Source organism: Heteronotia binoei, chromosome 16, assembly GCF_032191835.1.
Source record: "Heteronotia binoei isolate CCM8104 ecotype False Entrance Well chromosome 16, APGP_CSIRO_Hbin_v1, whole genome shotgun sequence".
Taxonomy (NCBI): domain Eukaryota; kingdom Metazoa; phylum Chordata; class Lepidosauria; order Squamata; family Gekkonidae; genus Heteronotia; species Heteronotia binoei.
Window position 1 is genome coordinate 26,695,566 of NC_083238.1, and position 20,295 is coordinate 26,715,860.

Sequence of the window (20,295 nt, forward strand, 5' to 3'; positions counted from 1 at the left end):
TTCAGGTTTTCTCAAAACTGGATTTCGTCCAGTTGAGAGCAGAAACTCTTTAATCACTGGTATGTTAAAGAATGTAAGACCAACACAAAGCAAACATTGTTCGCAGCGTTCTGGGGCAGTTCTAGGAAATCTTTTTAAACAACAGCCCCAACATAAAATTGATTATACTCTCAGAAGTTAAGTGGACAGGAATAATTCTTTCTACATCCACAGCACAGGCCTTAAATGAGTCATACTGCTTGTGGAAGAGTGATAAGGTAGAAATGTATGATAGAAATCGCACTCAAGACACTGCTGTAGGGTAAAAGACCAGGGATTGATTTATACTTCTGTGGGATGCAGAACCATGGTATACAGAATTGTTGTCAAAAGCCTCTCTTTCTGCCAGATTTCAACCTCCTCCGTAATGCCATAAATCCCCACCAGTTCCTACTCACTATTCTCAAATGTTGTTTACTTCAGTTTAATTCTGTCTATGCAAATAATAATCTCAAGCATTAGCTGGAAGCTTTTCGAAAAATATTTTTTGCTGAAGAAGCGGTCACTGCATTCATGAGAATCTTGCTGTGCTCATCCAAATTAAAAAAAAAGCAATTCCCTGAGGCAACACCTCCCAAAGAAATGATTACTTTTTTCCCCTTAATCACTAAGACCCACAAACAGCAAAACAGTTGGCATGTAGCTGCTGTTACTCCAAATACTTTCTTTGTAGCCAAAGCAAGAATAGGCTCTTTTGTTTCAATTTAAACCAAGGAAATATATCCATATACAGGGCTTTTTTTGAGCAGGAATGCAGATGCAGTTCTGGCTGGCTTGGTGTCGGGGGTGTGGTCTAATATGCAAATGAGTCCCTACTGGGCTTTTTCATAAAAAAAACCCGTGTGAAACAATGGTGATGTCAGGAGGTATGGCCTAATATACAAATGAGTTCCTGCTGGGTTTTTTTTCTACAAAAAAAGCCCTGTCTATATATGCTAGGGAAGAACAATTCAGACCTTTAGGACCCAGATTTATGCTACAACTATCCAAAAACCTTTCAGAAGCCAATGCACCACAGGAGGAAAAAGCATCAGCCTACTTTTCACAGACAGGATTTCAGACTAACTGCATCAGTGAACCTTACATAGGATGGATTCACTTGAAAACCATCACAGCATGAGAATCTCCAGGAGACAGTTCAAACAATGATTCTCTCTTCTACTCCCTGCAGGTGTCTATTGTACAGCAAAACAGATTGTTCTGACTCTTGTGCTAATGTTCGACCAGGGAGGGGCGTCATAGAACTTTGCAAAAATCCAGGAGTTAGTAATACCTTGACTTTGACATCAGATGGAAAGATTCTTCAGTGACTTCTGCCAGAACATATGCAAGAGCAGCGGTATCTAAACTGAGAATGAACAGCAGCAGCACCAGACTGCAGCCAAGTGGGAAAGCCCAGTCTACAATGTAGAGTACCGAGCCAAAGTACATAGAGAGAAACATAATATCAGAAACGGCTATTGTGTGTTTATATATATATTTGAAGAGGAGCAATAAAATGGCAAGCATTAGTGCTTGTAATCCTGCTAAGCAGTACGCTTTCACTGGATTTCAGTAAATCAGTCTGCTCACGAAGCCTTTTTTATGCCTACCTTTAGAATAACTATCTTCCTTCTCACTTTCAAAATAACTGCAGATGGCACACATTTTACTAACTGCTTCAGTCTGTACATGTATGTATGGGGGAGATAACACTATTGTATTTGTTTTAAATGTGAACAGATGTATGTAGAGCTATACAGAGTGCTTAGGAATCAGTAAAGAGCTTTTCTTGAACTTTAAACTGTAAAACCATTTTTCTAGGGAAAGAAGACACACAAATTCTTTTTTTTCCTACATAGGAATTAATTACATATGATTACTTCATATGCAATAAAGTAGTCTGTAAAATTCTCCTGTCCCAGCCTTTCTTGCTATGTGTATTTTCAGCATAATCTTCTATAATGGCTATCATTTGTTTCAGCTTCTGTCAGGATAGTATTCATCTCCAGCAAAGTTCTGAATGGCCTATCCTGTTTTTCCATATGTACATATTATCCTCCCACACAAGTTTTTTCCTCCTAGTAGCCACATTCCCCAACCCTCTGAAGCTCTCTCTTGATCTGTTTCCCACAGCAACACTCTCCAGTGGTGACAAGCTATAACATCAGCTCTACAGATATATCAAACACACAATGATTATTTCTGAAAAGTTTAACTAGGAACCAGACCAATTCCTGGACACAGCAGTATTAACCGTGTTATCCAAAGCTAAATTATAGCCTCTAAACCCCACTGACTTTAATGCTGGGCACAACTACAATTAGGATTGCAGTATAACAGGGGTGGCCAAACTGTGGCTCTTTCACATACATTGTGTGGCTCTCAAAGCACCCACTACCCCATTAGCTGGCTTGGAAAAGGCATTTGTGGATGGCTTGAAGAATGCTTTTAACGTTAAAGTTGCTTTCTTTTCCCCTCCCCCTCCCCATCTATTTGCCTGCCTGCCTTCCTTCCTATTTTGTAGCTCTCAAACATCTGGTGTTCATGTCTTGTGGCTCTCAAACGTCTGACATTTATTCTATGTGGCTCTCATGTTAAGCAAGTTTGGCCAAACCAGCACTATAACAGAGGTCCCCAACCTTTTTGGCACCAGGGCCGGCCTGCTGACCACGGCCCCAGGGCTGGCGGGGGGCACCCAATTCAGCCACCCCCCACAGCGTTTCCTCCTCCCTCCTTTGCCCCCCATACAGCCTTGCTGCCTCCTCCCATTTTCCTCCTTCTCACCCCCCCCCCGCACACAGCCTCACCACCTCCCCCTCCCCCCATTTTTCTCCCCCATTTTCTCCTTCGCTGTCCGCGCAGCCTCGCCGCCTCCCCCTCCATTTTCCGCCTTCCTCCGCCATCCAAGCAGCCTCGTCTCCTCCCCACCCCATTTTCCTCCTTCACGGCTGCTGTCAGCACAGCCTCGCTGCCTCCTCCTCCCCCCGTTTTCACCATTTGAAGGCTGGGGAAGGGGCCTTCCCTTCCCCGGCCTTAAAATGGTGAAAACGGGGGGAAGAGGGGGCAGCGAGGCTGCGGGGGGGGGGCAAGGCTGTGTGGCCCATCTCAAACAGGTCATGGCCCGGTAGCGGTCCCCGGCCTGGGGGTTGGGGATCCCTGCACTATTATATTACTATAATAGTGTGTTATAGGACTTCTTGGTGCTAGTTTAGATTTAGAAGCAAACATAAGGTGCGGTTAGAGGCAATTACCTCAACAGCATCCCTCATAATAACTGCTGAGGAGAAAAATGTAACAATGGATTTTGAAACAGCTCACTTAAATAATTAGGTAATTTCTATAGAGGTGCATATTTGCATTGTAAGAAATATTGACCTGCCACTGTTAATTTTTGAAGAGTTAAGAGTGATACTGAAAAACTGACAAATTCTTATGTACCACCATGAATGATAATGGCAATGCCCCTTCAGGATAAATTATTTATTTATTTGAATAATTTGTACTCTTCCATCTGAGATATTCAGGTGGCTTCTTGGAAATTATACAAAACCAAAAATTGTTTAAAATGACAAATTATTAGACCAGGAGTGTCAAACAGCCGTTTCAGGGGCCGAAATGGGCCCCCGAAGGGCTCCTATCAAGCCCCCAAGCAACTGGCTGTCATTTGCTTCCTTCTCCCTCTCTCTTGCTTCCTTCTGCATAACAGCTTGCTTTGCAAAGCTTGCTCAATTGCACATGAGCTACAGAGCAAAACCTCTATTTTCTCCATTGGCTGAAGCTCCTCCCTTGGAGTGGAAGGGAGGGAGGCAGAGCTTGCTTTGCCAGGCTCTCTCAATCACCAGCAGAGCTACTGAGCCAAGCCTCTCTTTCCTTCTATTGTCTGAAGACTCCTTCCCCTCCTGGTCCCCTGGGGGAGGGAAGGGAAGGGGTTGGAGTTTCCATTGCCCAGTTACCTGGGTCCCATGGGAGAAATACAAAGAAAGCACCTTTAAGACCAATCAGTGCTAATGTTTAAGCATGTTTTATTTTAAGGTGTTTTTTTTAAAAAAAATCTTTAATTGTGTTTGTCTGTGTCCTTTATAAAGTTTATGCCTCTGCTACCTAATCTTAAATAAGTATACACATGGCCCAGCCCAACAAGGTCTCATTTATGTCAGATCTGGCCCTCATAACAAATGAGTTTGATGCCCCTGTACTAGACAATAAAACAACAACATATTAAAACATATTTAAAAATATTAAAAACATATTAAAACATATTAAAATTAATATAAAACATATATATATATATATATATATATATATATATATATATATATATATATATATATATATATATATATATATATATATAAAAAAACATAAGAGAAGCCATGTTGGATCAGGCCAATGGCCCATCCAGTCCAACACTCTGTGTCACACAGTGGCAAAAAAATGTTATACATACACACACACTGTGGCTAATAGCCACTGATGGACCTCTGCTCCATATTTTTATCTAAACCCCTCTTGAAGGTGGCTATGCTTGTGGCCGCCACCACCTCCTGTGGCAGTGAATTCCACATGTTAATTACCCTTTGGGTGAAGAAGTACTTCCTTTTATCCGTTTTAACCTGTCTGCTCAGCAATTTCATCGAATGCCCACGAGTTCTTGTATTGTGAGAAAGGGAGAAAAGTACTTCTTTCTCTACTTTCTCCATCCCATGCATTATCTTGTAAACCTCTATCATGTCACCCCGCAGTCGACATTTCTCCAAGCTAAAGAGTCCCAAGCGTTTCAACCTTTCTTCATAGGGAAAGTGTTCCAGCCCTTTAATCATTCTAGTTGCCCTTTTCTGGACTTTCTCCAATGCTATAATATCCTTTTTGAGGTGCGGCGACCAGAACTGCACACAGTACTCCAAATGAGACCACACCATCGATTTATACAGGGGCATATATATATAAAACCACTCTGTCTCTTAAGGGGACCCATAGTAGTTTCCAATTTCACGGTTCCTTCCTCCATTTTACATCTCTGAGGCAAGTTAGGCTGGCCCAAGGTCACCTGGCAAGTTTCCACGGCAGAGTAGGGGTTCAAAGCTGGGTCTCTCAGATCCTAGTCCAAAACTGTAACCACTACACCACTATCTGACAAAAGGTATCTGACCAACGAGATTTCTAGGTATCTGACCAACCAACAAAAGGTATCTGACCAACAAGATTTCTATCTGACAAAGGGAGCTCTGACTCTCAGAAAGATTATATTGGGCAAATCTTGTTGGTCTTTAAGATACTACTGGACTTCCACCTTGCTCCATTACACCACAGTGGCTCTTAAAGCCAGAATTGAAATGAGGGTGAGGATAGAAATATCTGCATCTGACTCCATGCAAGTTTATGTGGAAGTCCTAACGCCACAAGAAAAAAAAGCCCTGTGTCTGACACACATACATACACTTCGCATCAGTCACTAGGAATCAGAGCTTTTTTGTAGCATGAACTCCTTTGCATATTAGGTCACACACACACACACCTGATGTAGCCAATCCTTCAAGAGCTTATATGGCTCTTCTTACAGGACCTACTGTATGCTCTTGGAGGACTAGCTAAATCAGAGGGATGTAGCCTAATATGCAAAGGATTTCCTGATACAAATAAAAGCCCTGCCAGGGGGCATGCCAAACAGTGCATGGGTTTGCTGGCGTATAAGGGGAAAAAGCATTCCTTCTAGTAACCTGGTCCCAGACTGGAGAGGACTAAATAAATGCATACTTACCATATATTCTGTGGGAAGGAAGGCAATACAGTATAGCCCAATCCCAACACATCTCGAAAGCTTTGCAGGGCAGTACTTGGATAGGAGACCACCATGGAAGACTGCAGAGGAAAGCCATGACAAACTACTACAGCTTCTCACTTGCTCTGCAAAACCCGTTAGGTTCATCATAAGTCAGTTGAAGCTTGACAACATTTACATATCTTCTTTTTTGCACTCATACTTTTATGTTCCCCTGGAGTTTATGGTGCAGTAACACCTAGGCCACTGTGTTCTGGGATGCTCCAGAAGTGGCTTAAAGCATACATTTCCTATTTAGCTGCACAAGGAAGGACTGTTACTGTACCAGTCACAATTAGTCAGTCTGGAGTACTGCTCTTAGTGTTCTCTGAATGGTTCCAAATTCTTTACAGAAAGTGAAAATAAGGAAAAGGAATGGAGACATGTGACATAATGGAGATGACAAGACAGGCCAACACAGCTGGTCAGTTTCCTTCCCTAAGAGACAAGCTAAAACAAATTTCAGAAGCCAGGATTTTATTTGGGTTGGCTTCTTGCAAACACAGTTAAGCAGCTACTACAATTTATTTAGCTGTATTCTGTTTTATTTATAGACTGCCCCATCTGAAAAGCTCAGTGTGGATAAAATAAGAAACATACAGGATCAAATTCCTTCATGTTAAAATACCATTAAATGTCTTCTATTTTACACTGATTTAACCCTGCAACAAGCCTGCAAAGTAAGACTTACAAAGCTTCCAGAAGGCTTAGATTTTTGGGAGTCTAGAAGAAGTTTCTTAAGACCATGAGATCTTTTACTCTAACCCCACCTTATCCCTTAGAGATGCCAAGAATCTTGGCAAAATTAACCACTATCATCACAATCCTTCTTGTAAACAATTCTATCATATTTTCCTATTTATGCTTCCCTTTGGAAGCATAACATGCTAAATAATAGTCAATCCACTTTCAATGCACTTTCCAGCTGGATTTTACAGTATGAACTTGCCAAATCCAGTTTGGAAGTGCACTGAAAGTGGATTCAAACTGCTTTATTTAGCATGTGTGATCGCAGCCTTGGTGTTCAATGACCTTACTGCTGAGATCAAACATAAACACTGGGTTGGATTCAACTAGCTTTTCCAATGGAAAAAAAAGTTAGGACAGAATTCCCTATGACCAACAAAAAAGCTGTGCTGGGAATCATGGGATCTGCACAGACAAAAGCCACACGGAATGGACATTGTGATAAGAGGAGGAAATGTGTGAACGCAAACAATAAATTTGGTGAGATCCAACCTATTATCTCTATTTCCAAAGTCAATCTACAAAATCAGCCATTTTCATCAGATAAAGCCAAGCCCGTATTGGACACAAGAAACTGCATTAACATATTAAATTAGTTGCTGTTTCTCAGGCCTCATTTTGGGCAAGAGCTCACAGGAGCAGAGTTCTGGAACCTCTAAATCAGGGGTGCCAAACACGCAGCCTGGGGGCCAAATCAGGCCCCGGGAGGGCTCCTATCAGGCCTCAGAGCAACTGGCTGTCATCTGCTTCCTTCTCCCTCTCTCTTGCTTCCTTCTTCGTCTCAGTTTGTTTTACAAGGCTTGCTCAATTGCACAGGAGCTACAGAGCCAAACCTCAATTTTTTCCATTGGTTGAGGCTCCTCTCCCTCCTGGTCCCCTGGGGAGGGTGGGAAGAGCCAGAGCTTCCTTTGCCCAGTTTCCGGGATCCCCTGGAAGAAATACAAAGAAAGCACCTTTAAGGCCAACAACTGCTAATGTTTTAACCATGTTTTATTTTAAGGTGGGTTTTTTCGTTGTGTTTGTCAGTTATCCTTTTAAAAGTTTATATCTGCTACCTAATCTTAAATAGATACACACATGGCTCCGCCCAACAAGGTCTCATTTATATCGTATCTGGCCCTCATAACAAATGAGTTCGACACCCCTGCCCTAAATTTTATTGCGCTCTTTTCCTTCTTTACCCCCTGCCCCACAAATACTTGTTCCAGGGCTCCAAACACTCTGTGAGAATTTTGCTGAACTCTAGGATATGACAAACTTTCTAATATTTTCCCCCACAAAAAATGCGAAAATAACCAAAACACATAAAGCAGACAGACTGAAATCTTCTTCATGCCACTGTGGCCACCTAGGAGAAAGTAATTTTAAAAGTATGATGGGTGTAAGGTTTTATTATGACAATTCTAATTCAAGAAGCATTTTAAGGTAGATGCTGAGTTGATATAATTGAGTACACCTTCCGGTGATGTCAGGGGTGTGTGGCATATGCAAATGAGTTGTGCTAATGAGCTCCACCACCTCTTTGTCTACAAAATGACCCCTGCCCTTTCTTTAAAAAACACTAAACTAACTCAAGCATAATGTAGTTTTGTCTCCTAAAATTTGCGCACTTTCCAAAATCCAATCCAATCTGAAGAATTCTTAACTCCAATCAAAAAAAGTGTTCATAGTGAGGGCTTATGAACCAAAATAATTTTATACTTTGCATCAGATTTGGCCAGAAATTATTTCCACAACATCACAATGGAATGAAAAATAATGGATATCACATGGTTGCTGCAAAATATTGCCATCCTGAACCTATCTTCCTTTTCCCCTGGTAACAGTCAATATTCTAAAATGTGATTATGGAGGTACTGAAGCAGAGCAGGGGAAATCACAAAGCGATGTCACATGTTTTGGCTTCTCGCAGATGGAAGGGAGGAAATTAAGGGCCACTACTTTGGGAAGCCTCCGTACAATCCTCATAATGCTGCATTTCGTCATCAATAAACAACAGCACTTTAATATACTGCAATAAAATGAGTGTGTATATTATATATTATTCAAAGCAAACTGCTTTCAGCTATTGCGGGATTTAATGTCAACATCTATTTTAAAAAAAACTTTTGAACATCACAAAAGTAAGACGACTGTTTTTATAAATATGCTATTTATTTTATCTAGAGGAAATTACCGTTACAAACACTGTCCCTTTCTGGAATTAAACAATCTTTCCAAGAACCTCATTCAGACAGGGAGCTGTGGGAACTGCAGTGCTGCAATAAAATGTTTTAGTGGATCATGTTTACTACTTTTTCAAAAATCCTACTTTTTAAAAAAAAAATGCACTTTTAAAGATTACTGGGAATTAATCTAGAATAAAAGGGATAAAATAAATGCCAGTAGACTGACATGAGACCAGACCAATGTATACATTTCTCATGACAGTGAGACAACTATGAGTCATTATCCATACAATCCTATGCAGAATTCTTCCAGTCTAAACACACTGGTTTAAATTGTCTTAAGACTCAAGCAACTCTGCATTAGGTTACCCTGTCAGTCTTGCATTCTGATATTTTTTCCTATAAGCCTAGAACTTTTACAATAGCTGTAAAAGAACAAAATACTTTAAAGCTTCATTTATTTAAGTTTACAAAGAAGTGTTTTCCTTTCGACAACATACTTAAAGGAAATAAACTAGGAAATAACTATCAATATTGATATAAACTTCTCTAAATTAAAAATAATTATTAACCAAGTGCATACACTTGACGAGAGATTTTCCTGGCATTGGCAAAGCAAGCCTCCAAAAACTCCATGAAATTAGGAACATGTATCAAGTTTCCATATTATATACATAAGGAATACCTGATTACCCAGAGATGGCAGTACTGTAAGGAACTGGATGTACTGTATCAAAAAGACGTTTGTAACTAGAAAGTGCTTTGACTCATCGAGTTCAGATAGCTGAGGGATACTGAACATTTTCAATGGCCATGCTCCCATTTGTACACTTAAGCAGAAATTCAAGAATGAGGAAAGCTGCTACCCACCCAAAATTGATTTTAAAAACCTGTTTTGTCCAACCTCCCCAATATAACAACAGGCTAAGGCAGAGCTGTTGAACTCATTTGTAAAGAGGGCCAGATCTGACCTAACTGGACTTTGCGGGGCTATACCATGTGTTTCATAAAATGTAATGCCAGGTAGCAGAGATGTAAACTTTATAAAGGATATAGACAAACACAATTAATTTTTTTAACTTAAAAATACAAACATGCTTAAAACTCTTGCAATATTTTGTTTAAAATGGAAATGTGGGGGAATAGTGGGATAAGCAATGCAATTTTTAAAATGCAACATCAAGAAAAAGCACAAGGATCACAGCAGAAACTAAAAATATAAACTAATAAAATGCTCAGCCTAGGAAAACATGAAATCGATGGGCATCGCAAGCTTCTACCTCCCCCCCACCGCCCCGGGTCTAATCAGATTAGCAACGGTTCTCCAGTCTAATATCCCCCTTTGGCTGTGGGTTCCCAGGTTAGAGTACTCACTAGGCACCAGTTCTCAAGTCCATTCAGCAGAGACAAGCTGGCTCAAAGCAGCAACCCTTTATTTACAAGGAGACAACTCCAGCAAGCAACAGCTTCAACTGACCATACAAACACTGGAAAGTGAAACTACTAGAGCTCTACTCCACTGAAATACATTGCAACACAGACAAAGTTACAAGGAAAACACAGAACAGATTTTCCATTTCTCAGATCCAGACAGACTACTCCCAGAGTTGGGAAGAGATACCTTAATGGAAACCCCATTCTGCATTTTCATTGCAGCTCTGCAAGCCCAGAAGAGCTTCCTGCTGAAGCAGGCAAAGACAAGGCAGCAGGAGCTAGGAACGTCAGCAACCTCAAAGGGTGAGGACAGAAGGGGGTTGGAGGGGGGAGAAAAGAGCCATGGGTCTAATTAAAGCCCTGGGTGGGCCAGATGTGGCCTGAAGGCTGTAAGTTTAACACCCCTGATAAAAGTAAGAAGGACTCCTTTAAGCGGTGGAAAACCAGTCCAAGTGAGATTAGTAAAAGGGAACACAGGCTGTGGCAAATCAAATGCAAGACTGTGATCAGGCAGGCAAAAAGGGACTATGAGGAGCATATTGCAAAAAACATAAAGACCAACAATAAAACTTTCTTCAAATATATTAGAAGTAGGAAACCAGCCAGGGAGGCAGTGGGGCCCTTGGATGACCATGGGGTAAAAGGATTACTGAAGGAGGATAGGGAAATGGCTGAGAAGCTAAATGAATTTTTTGCCTCCGTCTTCACTGTGGAAGACGAGAACTTTTTGCCCGCCCCAGAACCACTAATTTTGGAAGGGGTGTTGAAAGACCTGAGTCAGATTGAGGTGACAAATGAGGAGGTCCTACAACTGATAGACAAATTAAAAACTAATAAGTCACCGGGTCCGGATGGCATACATCCGAGAGTTCTGAAGGAACTCAAAGTTGAACTTGTGGATCTTCTAACAAAAATCTGTAATCTTTCATTGAAATCTGCCTCCGTTCCTGAGGACTGGAAGGTAGCAAATGTCACCCCCATCTTTAAAAAAGGTTCCAGAGGAGATCCGGGAAATTACAGGCCAGTCAGTCTGACTTCAATACCGGGAAAGTTGGTAGAAACCATTATCAAGGACAGAATGAGTAGGCACATTGATGAACACGGGTTATTGAGGAAGACTCAGCATGGGTTCTGCAAGGGAAGATCTTGCCTCACTAACCTGTTGCATTTCTTTGAGGGGGTGAACAAACATGTGGACAAAGGAGACCCGATAGATGTTGTTTACCTTGACTTCCAGAAAGCTTTTGATAAAGTTCCTCATCAAAGGCTCCTTAGAAAGCTTGAGAATCATGGAGTAAAAGGACAGGTCCTCTTGTGGATCAAAAACTGGCTGAGTAATAGGAAGCAGAGAGTGAGTATAAATGGGCAGTCTTCGCAGTGGAAGACGGTAAGCAGTGGGGTGCCGCAGGGCTCGGTACTGGGTCCCATGCTCTTTAACTTGTTCATAAATGATTTAGAGTTGGGAGTGAGCAGTGAAGTGGCCAAGTTTGCGGATGACACTAAATTGTTCAGGGTGGTGAGAACCAGAGAGGATTGTGAGGAACTCCAAAGGGATCTGTTGAGGCTGGGTGAGTGGGCGTCAACGTGGCAGATGCGGTTCAATGTGGCCAAGTGCAAAGTAATGCACATTGGGGCTAAGAATCCCAGCTACAAATACAAGTTGATGGGGTGTGAACTGGCAGAGACTGATCAAGAGAGAGATCTTGGGGTCATGATAGATAACTCACTGAAAGTGTCAAGACAGTGTGCGTTTGCAATAAAAAAGGCCAATGCCATGCTGGGAATTATTAGGAAGGGAATTGAAAACAAATCAGCCAGTATCATAATGCCCCTGTATAAATCGATGGTGCGGTCTCATTTGGAGTACTGTGTGCAGTTCTGGTCGCCGCACCTCAAAAAGGATATTATAGCTTTAGAGAAGGTGCAGAGAAGGGCAACTAGAATGATTAAAGGGCTGGAGCACTTTCCCTATGAAGAAAGGTTGAAACGCTTGGGACTCTTTAGCTTGGAGAAACGTCGACTGCGGGGTGACATGATAGAGGTTTACAAGATAATGCATGGGATGGAGAAAGTAGAGAAAGAAGTCCTTTTCTCCCTTTCTCACAATACAAGAACTCGTGGGCATTCGATGAAATTGCTGAGCAGACAGGTTAAAACGGATAAAAGGAAGTACTTCTTCACCCAAAGGGTGATTAACATGTGGAATTCACTGCCACAGGAGGTGGTGGCGGCCACAAGCATAGCCACCTTCAAGAGGGGTTTAGATAAAAATATGGAGCAGAGGTCCATCAGTGGCTATTAGCCACAGTGTATGTGTGTATATAACATTTTTTGCCACTGTGTGACACAGAGTGTTGGACTTGATGGGCCGTTGGCCTGATCCAACATGGCTTCTCTTATGTTCTTATGTTCTTAAAGTATAAAGACATTTACCACAGAAAACCTCATCTAACATCAGAAATTAGCAGCACATCAGTACAAATAACCATTGGAGGCTTATTGTGATTAATGACATAAAAGTTTAATCTTTATTTAGTTTTTGCTTATTGAGTTCACTATTATTTGAATTTAGACACACAACAAATTACAAATAGCTGAGCAGTTGTGACTGACATGAACGTAATACAAGTGTGTTATGGATTTTATGTGCAGCTACCAGCCCCTACCTTTCTGTGGTTAAAGTTTAACCCAATCCACATGGTTAAATTAATTTTGGTGTGCTGATGTTATATCTTTTTTCTGCTCTCCTGTATCGGTTTTTATTCAAAACATCTTGTCTGCCCTACAGCCACGCTGGAGACACAAGATAAGAGAGAATAAGTAACTTCTATTTACTCCCCCAGAAAAGGCTAAACACTTAGAGCACCAAGGCTTGAAAATATTTACAAATGTTGCTCTCAGCTTCTGCTGGGCATAAGACATAAGAAGCAGTTACTAATATAACAAAGTATTCTGATGATAGTGAGCAATTCTGATTAGAGTGAGCAAGTAACAACCGAACTGCACTTTGAGAGGAAATTTTCGATAATTCTTTCCCAGAGTAACCAAAACACTTCAAAATAAGACCATATTCAGCCCCTTAGACTAGCAAAAGATAATGAAACACCGAGTGTAAGACCTGGATACCACTTTTTACAAGCCTGCTCCCCCAGGAGACATACTCTGAAGCAAACCCTGTCTCCTGAGAAGAAGTTCCCTAACCTCCCTCACTGCACATTCGTCGCTGTCTAGGGAAAGCTCCTCACTCCCTTCTGCTCTCAAGTTTTTAAGGGCCCTTATTGATTGTTACCAAATCACTGAACATTAGACTTGGTAAGGGTCAAGAAACAGGCAGGCCTCTGACCTGTCTATCACAGCAGCCCTTCATATCCCCATCCCTACCGAATGATATAAACATTTATATTCAAGTATTTTATATACAAGCAATGGCATGTATCCAACGATGCAGTTCCTCTGACAGGACAGCATTACACTTGCTGAAAAGAAGGCAGTCATTTCTGCCAATTGTCCTTTCCAACTGCACATTCTCACTAGGCCAAGCTATACTGTCCCTACTGATCCCTGGGGTAAAATGTGAGTGGCTCAGAGGGTTGAAATGGAGAGGGTAAAGTATGAAAGTTCCACTCAAAGCGCACAGGTAGTTAAGATATATGCCAGTATCCCATTATCCTTGGGCGTTTTCGCACTCACCTTCAGCCGGCGCGACCCCCCTCTTCAACGCACAGGATCTGCGCGGATTTCGCACTAAATGCCACGGAGCAGCCAGAAGAGCCGGAAACTCCCGTCGCAAAAGCCGCGCAAACGGAAACTGCTTTTTTGCGGTTTACGTTTGAGCGGCTTTTGCGCCGGGAGCTTCCGGCTCTTCTGGCTGCTCCGCGGCATTTAGTGCGAAATCCGCGCAGATCCTGCGCGGTGAAGAGGGGGGTCGCGCCAGCTGAAGGTGAGTGCGAAAACGCCCCTTGTGTTTTTATAAATCTCCTATTTCAAGAGTACTCACACCAACACCAACTTCTTCAGTCAGCTGAAGCTGCACAAACGTATCTCACAATCTCAAGCCAACAGTTCCTTCCTTTCCTCAGGCCATTGCATTTTTCATAGCCAACTCCTTTCCCTAAATGTAGATTCGCATTACAGGGATTTTCCCTCTACAAGATGATTTTTGTCAGATATACAGGCAAGTCCCAACCATGTGTGATCAAGTATGTATTTCCCATTCATGCTTTCCCCACCTCCTTTTTACAAGCAGTTCAGTTACATGAAGAGACACTGAACCATATAACATGTAGCATAACAGGCATGTAAGGCAATGACCTGGTTCTACCAAAGGTGGCTGAAAACGAGGAGATTCTCTACCAACATGTGAATCGTGATCAGCAGACAGTTCCTTGTGGATTCCTCTTTGAGGTGGCAGAGCAAAGAGTTACTCTGTTCTGACTGCATGGCTTTAAACTGGATTAACTCTCTGTACAATGGTACTGTTGGACTGCCTACAGAGGATTCAGAGGTAGTTACCATCTAGATTTCATTCACTTCAGTTGTTGAAACAACATTTTTTACCTTTAGAACATTCATTATACTATCTGGCTCTGTTCCCCAAACCAGGGTCTATGTATTTTTACAGCCGGTTTAAATAATAATAATAATAATAATAATAATAATAATAATAATAATAATAATTTTTATTTCTATCCCGCCCTCCCCGCCTAGGCGGCTCAGGGCGGCTAACAACATTTAAAACAATTAACATAGATAGATAAAACATTAAATTTCACAATTAAAATTTTAAACATAAAAACCAGTCAATTAAATTAAATACATAATTCAAATTGCATTAAATGTATCTGGCAGCAATAAAATTATTTTGGCGCTGGTTCTGCCAGTTTAAATGGTTCCATAATCGTATTATGGATGGCGGCTCTTTATTCCAAGCAACTCAGCAGTTGATATCAGTGTAGGCTTGTCTGAAAAGGGCGGTCTTGCAGGCCCTGCGGAACTGGTCAAGGTTCCGCAGGGCCCACACTTCCTCCGGAAGCTGGTTCCACAATGCGGGAGCCGCGGCTGAAAAGGCCTGTGTTCTGGTGTTTTGGAGTTTGACCTCTCTCGGCCCAGGGATGGTCATTTTGTTTTTACCCACTGACCTCAGTGCCCTCTGGGGTTCATATGGGGAGAGACGGTCCCTTAGGTAGGCTGGTCCTCGGCCATATAGGGCTTTAAAGGTAATAACCAACACTTTGTACTGGACTCGGTAGGTAATTGGCAGCCAGTGCAGTTCGCGCAGCCCCGGCCGTACGTGCTCCCATTTCGAGAGCCCCAATAGTAGCCTGGCCGACGCGTTCTGCACCAGCTGCAGCTTCCAGGTCCGGCACAGAGGTAGCCCCAAGTAGAGGGCGTTACAGTAGTCCAATCTTGAGGTGACCGTTGCATGGATCACTGTTGCGAGGTCGCGACGTTCCAGAAAGGGGGCCAACTGCCTTGCCCGCTTCAGGTGGAAGAATGCTGACTTGGCAGTGGCTGCTATCTGGGCCTCCATTTATATTCAATTGTCCTTATTATAAAAACAGACAGCATTGGTTTTTCTTCCATTCCTGTTTGTCTACTTAATATGTTATATCACAGCCAATGGACAGGCAGACTCGCTTCTTTCTTTCCAGCTTCTCCTTCTAGCTCTTATTACATTACTTGTACTCTTCAACTAATCCAGAGTACCAAGAAATATTTCTTCTAGATAAACTTTTAAAAGTAAGCTCTTGATGTTCTGACAGGTTTCCTGCCTATTACCAAAACAAATTAATGTTCAACAATATAAATGAACGCGTTCTGGCTTGTTGCTCAAGAAAATACCTATCCTAATCTACAAGAGAATGAAGCCTGCAGCTTCTTTTGTATACTGCCCAGCACGCAAGCACCTACAAAATACTATTTCCAGAACAGTACATCGTATTAAATATACACTTGTGATTTATACCCCTACAAAATAGCCGAATGAACACCGCTTCTGATTTCTTGGGCTCATAACCATGTGTAACAAGGCCAGCAACTGAGTTTGTCAAACAGCATTTTTAGATCGTCTAGCTATCACGTGCTGAACTACCTGCTCCCTATTTTGTGTACAGATAAAAAGAGCCCTGAATGTTGAATTTTATAGCATTGTGGTCAGTATTCCCAGTTGGTGTAACAAACTCTACATCTCTCATCAGGTCCGAACAAGTGAGCAGTGACTCACGAAAACTCCTACCCTATCACAAATTTATTAGTCTTCAAGGTGCTGGACTCCTACTCTTTTCTATTGCTACAGATAGACTAACATGGCTACCCATCTTGACCTAAACCATTGGCAATTAAGTGGGGGAAAAAACTGAAGCCATGGCTTATAGAGGCACAGAGTTTATACAGACTAGGAAAGACATGCTATAAGCGCATTGCAGCGTCTGTGAGATAGCCCAGTAATGTTATATTCCCAACCCTACATAGCAGCATTGCCATGAAAAAAAAATTTGGCTGTTTGGGTTTTTTTAAGCAAGGAGTTTTAATGCACAGAGTGAAAAGGATTTTAAAACAAAAATGTAGTGCAGAGGTCTCCAACCTTGTGCCCATGGGCCCTACAGCACCTGCCAACACCTTACCTGGTGCTTGCCAAATGTTTTAGAAAGTGGGTGGGGCCAGGAGCACTTCTGATTGACCATCAGAAATCTGATAAACAGTGTAGGCCAAAATAATGCTTTGCCGGCAGCTGCCACTATGCTGTTGTCTTTATTCTCTTTCTCACCTACTCTTTCCTTTGTATTCTTAAAATTTACTCCTCTTGTACCCTGCGCTTGGGCTTCTCCTGTTTGTGTGGCTCCCCCTACTACTGTGGCCACTGTGTGGTTATGCCCACCACCCTATGTCGAAATTCCAAAGGTGTCCATAGGCTCAAAAGCAATGAATAGTGAGTGGCCTTGCTGACATTGACTTCTTCAAATGGTTTTTAAAGCACAATGTGCATGTTGCCATGCAAGGGATCATTCACCTTCTGCAGAAGTAAGAGAACTGACCGAAGTCGTAAAAATAATATAATTCTCAATTTGGGACAATGCTGTTTCTCATCAATAGTGGCATCTCAGACACTATCCAATAGGTACCCTTTATATTTCTGAAGCTCAAATACTTCAGCCACCAAATGAGAAGGCAGCACTCACTGGAGAAGATCCTGATGCTGGGAAAGACAGAAGGCAAAAGAAGAAGGGGACGGCAAAAGATGAGATGGCTGGACAGCATTACTGATGTAACTAACATGAATTTCAGCAGACTTCAGAGGATGGTGGAAGACCAGAGGACCTGCCGTGACTTGATCCATGGGGTCGCAAAGAGTCAGACTCAACTGTGCAACTAAACAACAAACATTTCTGAAATCCAATAGATACCCATGACACTTGCAACTGACCTTTGTGTGTGAGAATGACTGCAAACTGGGTACCAGGAAATGTCAGTTGCCATTTTCAACTGATATGCTACCTAAAGCCCTGACCTGGATGGTCCAGTCTCATCAGATCTCAGCAGCTTAGCAGGGTCGGACCTGGCTAGTATTTGGATGGAAGTCCACCAAGGAATACCAGGGTCACTATGCAGAGGCAGGCAACAGCAAACAACCTCTGAACATCTCCTGTCTTGAAAACTCTATGGGGTCGCTATAAGTCAGGTGAGACTTAACGGCACTTCCCTCCATGGCCATCCTACCTAAAAGAAAAATTGCATGCTATCACAAAAAAAGTAAGCAATATGCATGTATTACACTCACAAAAAATTGCTATCATCCAAAAATGCTTAACTGAGGGTCATCTGCTTGCTAATTGTTCTTTTTTTAAAAAAAAACAATGATGGACGGATATATACCTGAATGGCCTTTGAGATTATCCCAGAAATATTATCAACGTGCCAAGTTAAAAGTTCAAAGGCATGCAAGAAGCATTCTAAATTGCACTTCCTAAATTATGGAACTCCCTCCACTTGAATGCCATTTCAGTCTAACCTTTTCTGTACACAAGAGGCAATAAAAAAACATTTTGTTTTAGCATGTTAGCAGAGGTTGCTTAGCAGCCTTTCATACCATCACAAGTGTGTGTGTGTGGGAGGGGGGGGGATTTAGGCCATCTTTATTAGAACTTTAGCTCTTCCCCCACATACATAGACTATCCAGTTCACAAAGCAAGAAAAACTGATTGCCCAACTTTGCATACCACATCTCCACACAGGCAGCTAAACTAAGTTTGTTACAGCCAAGGCAGTTCTCAGTTCCCCATACAGAACCCTAAGCCTCCCCAAGTATTGCCTTTCAAGTGCCCCAAACCAACAATTGCTTTTTGATCAAGTTGAGCTGACCTGACCTCTTCAGCAACTGTGGTGCAGTTACTGAAGTGAACAGAATGCCCTGCAAGGTGTACTGAACAAAACATTCTTTCCGCACACACACACATTCTGCAAACCTTGCGGGATGTTGCCTACTTCTAAAGAGAGAGCTCGCCTCTCCTTTTTCTCTTATACCCATTTGGCCTTGCTCCAAAAATGAAGCACGTTGCACAAGAAGAGAGGAGCAATATTTTAGAACTCATGGAATTCCTTCTCCACAAACAAAATCAAATCATAGGCATATTTAGTTGCTACCACTTTGGCAATTACTTCAGAGAAAATGTGCATGTGGGGTCCCGCTTTTCCCTTGACCATGCAACCAGATCCTGTGCATTCAACAGGCCTATTAAACTTAGTGAGAAATACTTATGAGTATGCAAGCCACACATACTCATAAGTATTTCTCACTAGGTTTAATAGGCCCTATTCTAAGCCTCAAGCTACTATGTATAAGCAAGGATGTCACCATATGGATCACACACACACCCCCTTGTACCTGTATTTTAAAGAGCAACTTAGGAAACAGATTTTTTTTAATTAAAAAAAAAACTTCACCTGCTGGATTTCTAGACTCAGTCGCTGCTAACGGCCGAGGAGAAGTTCGTTTTCGTTCCTCACCAGGTGAGAATTCCACTCAACCACTTTAAAGGATGCGTTTTTTTTATTCGCCTGCTACACTCTGAGCGACCCTAAGTCAAGCGGGAGCCTCTCCCCACCAAACGCAATGGGGTTTGCTCTTTCATCGATTTGCACGGCCTCCAAACGGATTCCTGGCCGCACGAAAATCCAAAAGGATCAACCCCCCCCCCTCCTCCTCGAGTTTTACAAGACTGCCAGTCGGCTCGACCAATCGCCCCTAGAAGCGACGCTCGTCTTCACTGCTGAAGCCTCCAAAACGCACACACGCCTATGCCGAAACTCGTCGCCTCTGAATGCGAGGAGGAGGAAAACGCTGCACTTACCCAGACGGAGGGAGGCGCGCTGGTGGCCGGCAGGTTTGGGCGGCCATTGCTTCGGAGGCGGCTGCAAGTGCAAGCTCCAGGTGCACCTCCCGCGAAGGGCGCGAGCGAGGCCAGCCGGTCCTCGAGCGAAAGGACCGGAGCGCAGCAGGGCTCGGCGGCAGCCACCCTCACCTGCCTGGAGCCCCTGCCGGTGGCGCAGCCGCTACTGCCTTCCCGCCAGCCTCCTGAGCGTGCTCGGAGAGAGGCGCCGCATCGCACTTCCTGGGCTCGCCGGAGCGGTCGGGCGCTTCTTGGCTCTGCCTCTCTCCCGTGCGCCTCGGCGCGAGCACGCCCACCCGCTCCCTCCCTCCCTGAGCTCGGCGGGAGTCAGGCACGGCGCGCCAGAGGGCTGGGAGGCGTCTCAAAACCACACCTTGGAAAACTCCGCCGGAGCAAAAAAGCAACTGGCACCGAGGAGGCTTTCCCGCTCGCAGACGCCAGAGGGAAACAGAGCTGCCCTGTTCCTTTCGCGCGCCGCCTTCCTCCCTCCTGGCCGCCCGCTGCCCAGTGGCCGCCGTCGCGGCTTCTCCGCTTCTCAAGCCCGGCTTTGACGGGGGGTTTTGCAAGACTAGCCGCGCTCAACCCGCGCGATTTCAGCGCTTCCCTGGCTGCTGGGCTTTGCAACCTTAGGCTAGCCCTCCGGCTCCTCCCCGCCCCCGGCTGCGGCAGCTGTTACGGTTGTGAACTTGGCCGCGGCTTTCTCCCATTCCCGCCGCTAGGG

General features: G+C 43.2%; 1 protein-coding gene across 1 annotated transcript in view; it reads right to left on the minus strand.

The window, feature by feature from the left end:
* The window catches only part of COBLL1 (cordon-bleu WH2 repeat protein like 1), a 144,459-nt gene extending 124,572 nt beyond the window's left edge, over positions 1-19,887 (minus strand). The window contains exon 1 of the mRNA XM_060257229.1: positions 19,536-19,887. Coding sequence (XP_060113212.1) covers positions 19,536-19,582 — 47 coding nt within the window. The 5' untranslated portion in view covers positions 19,583-19,887. The remainder of the gene's footprint in view (positions 1-19,535) is intronic.
* Positions 19,888-20,295: the final 408 nt, after the last annotated feature.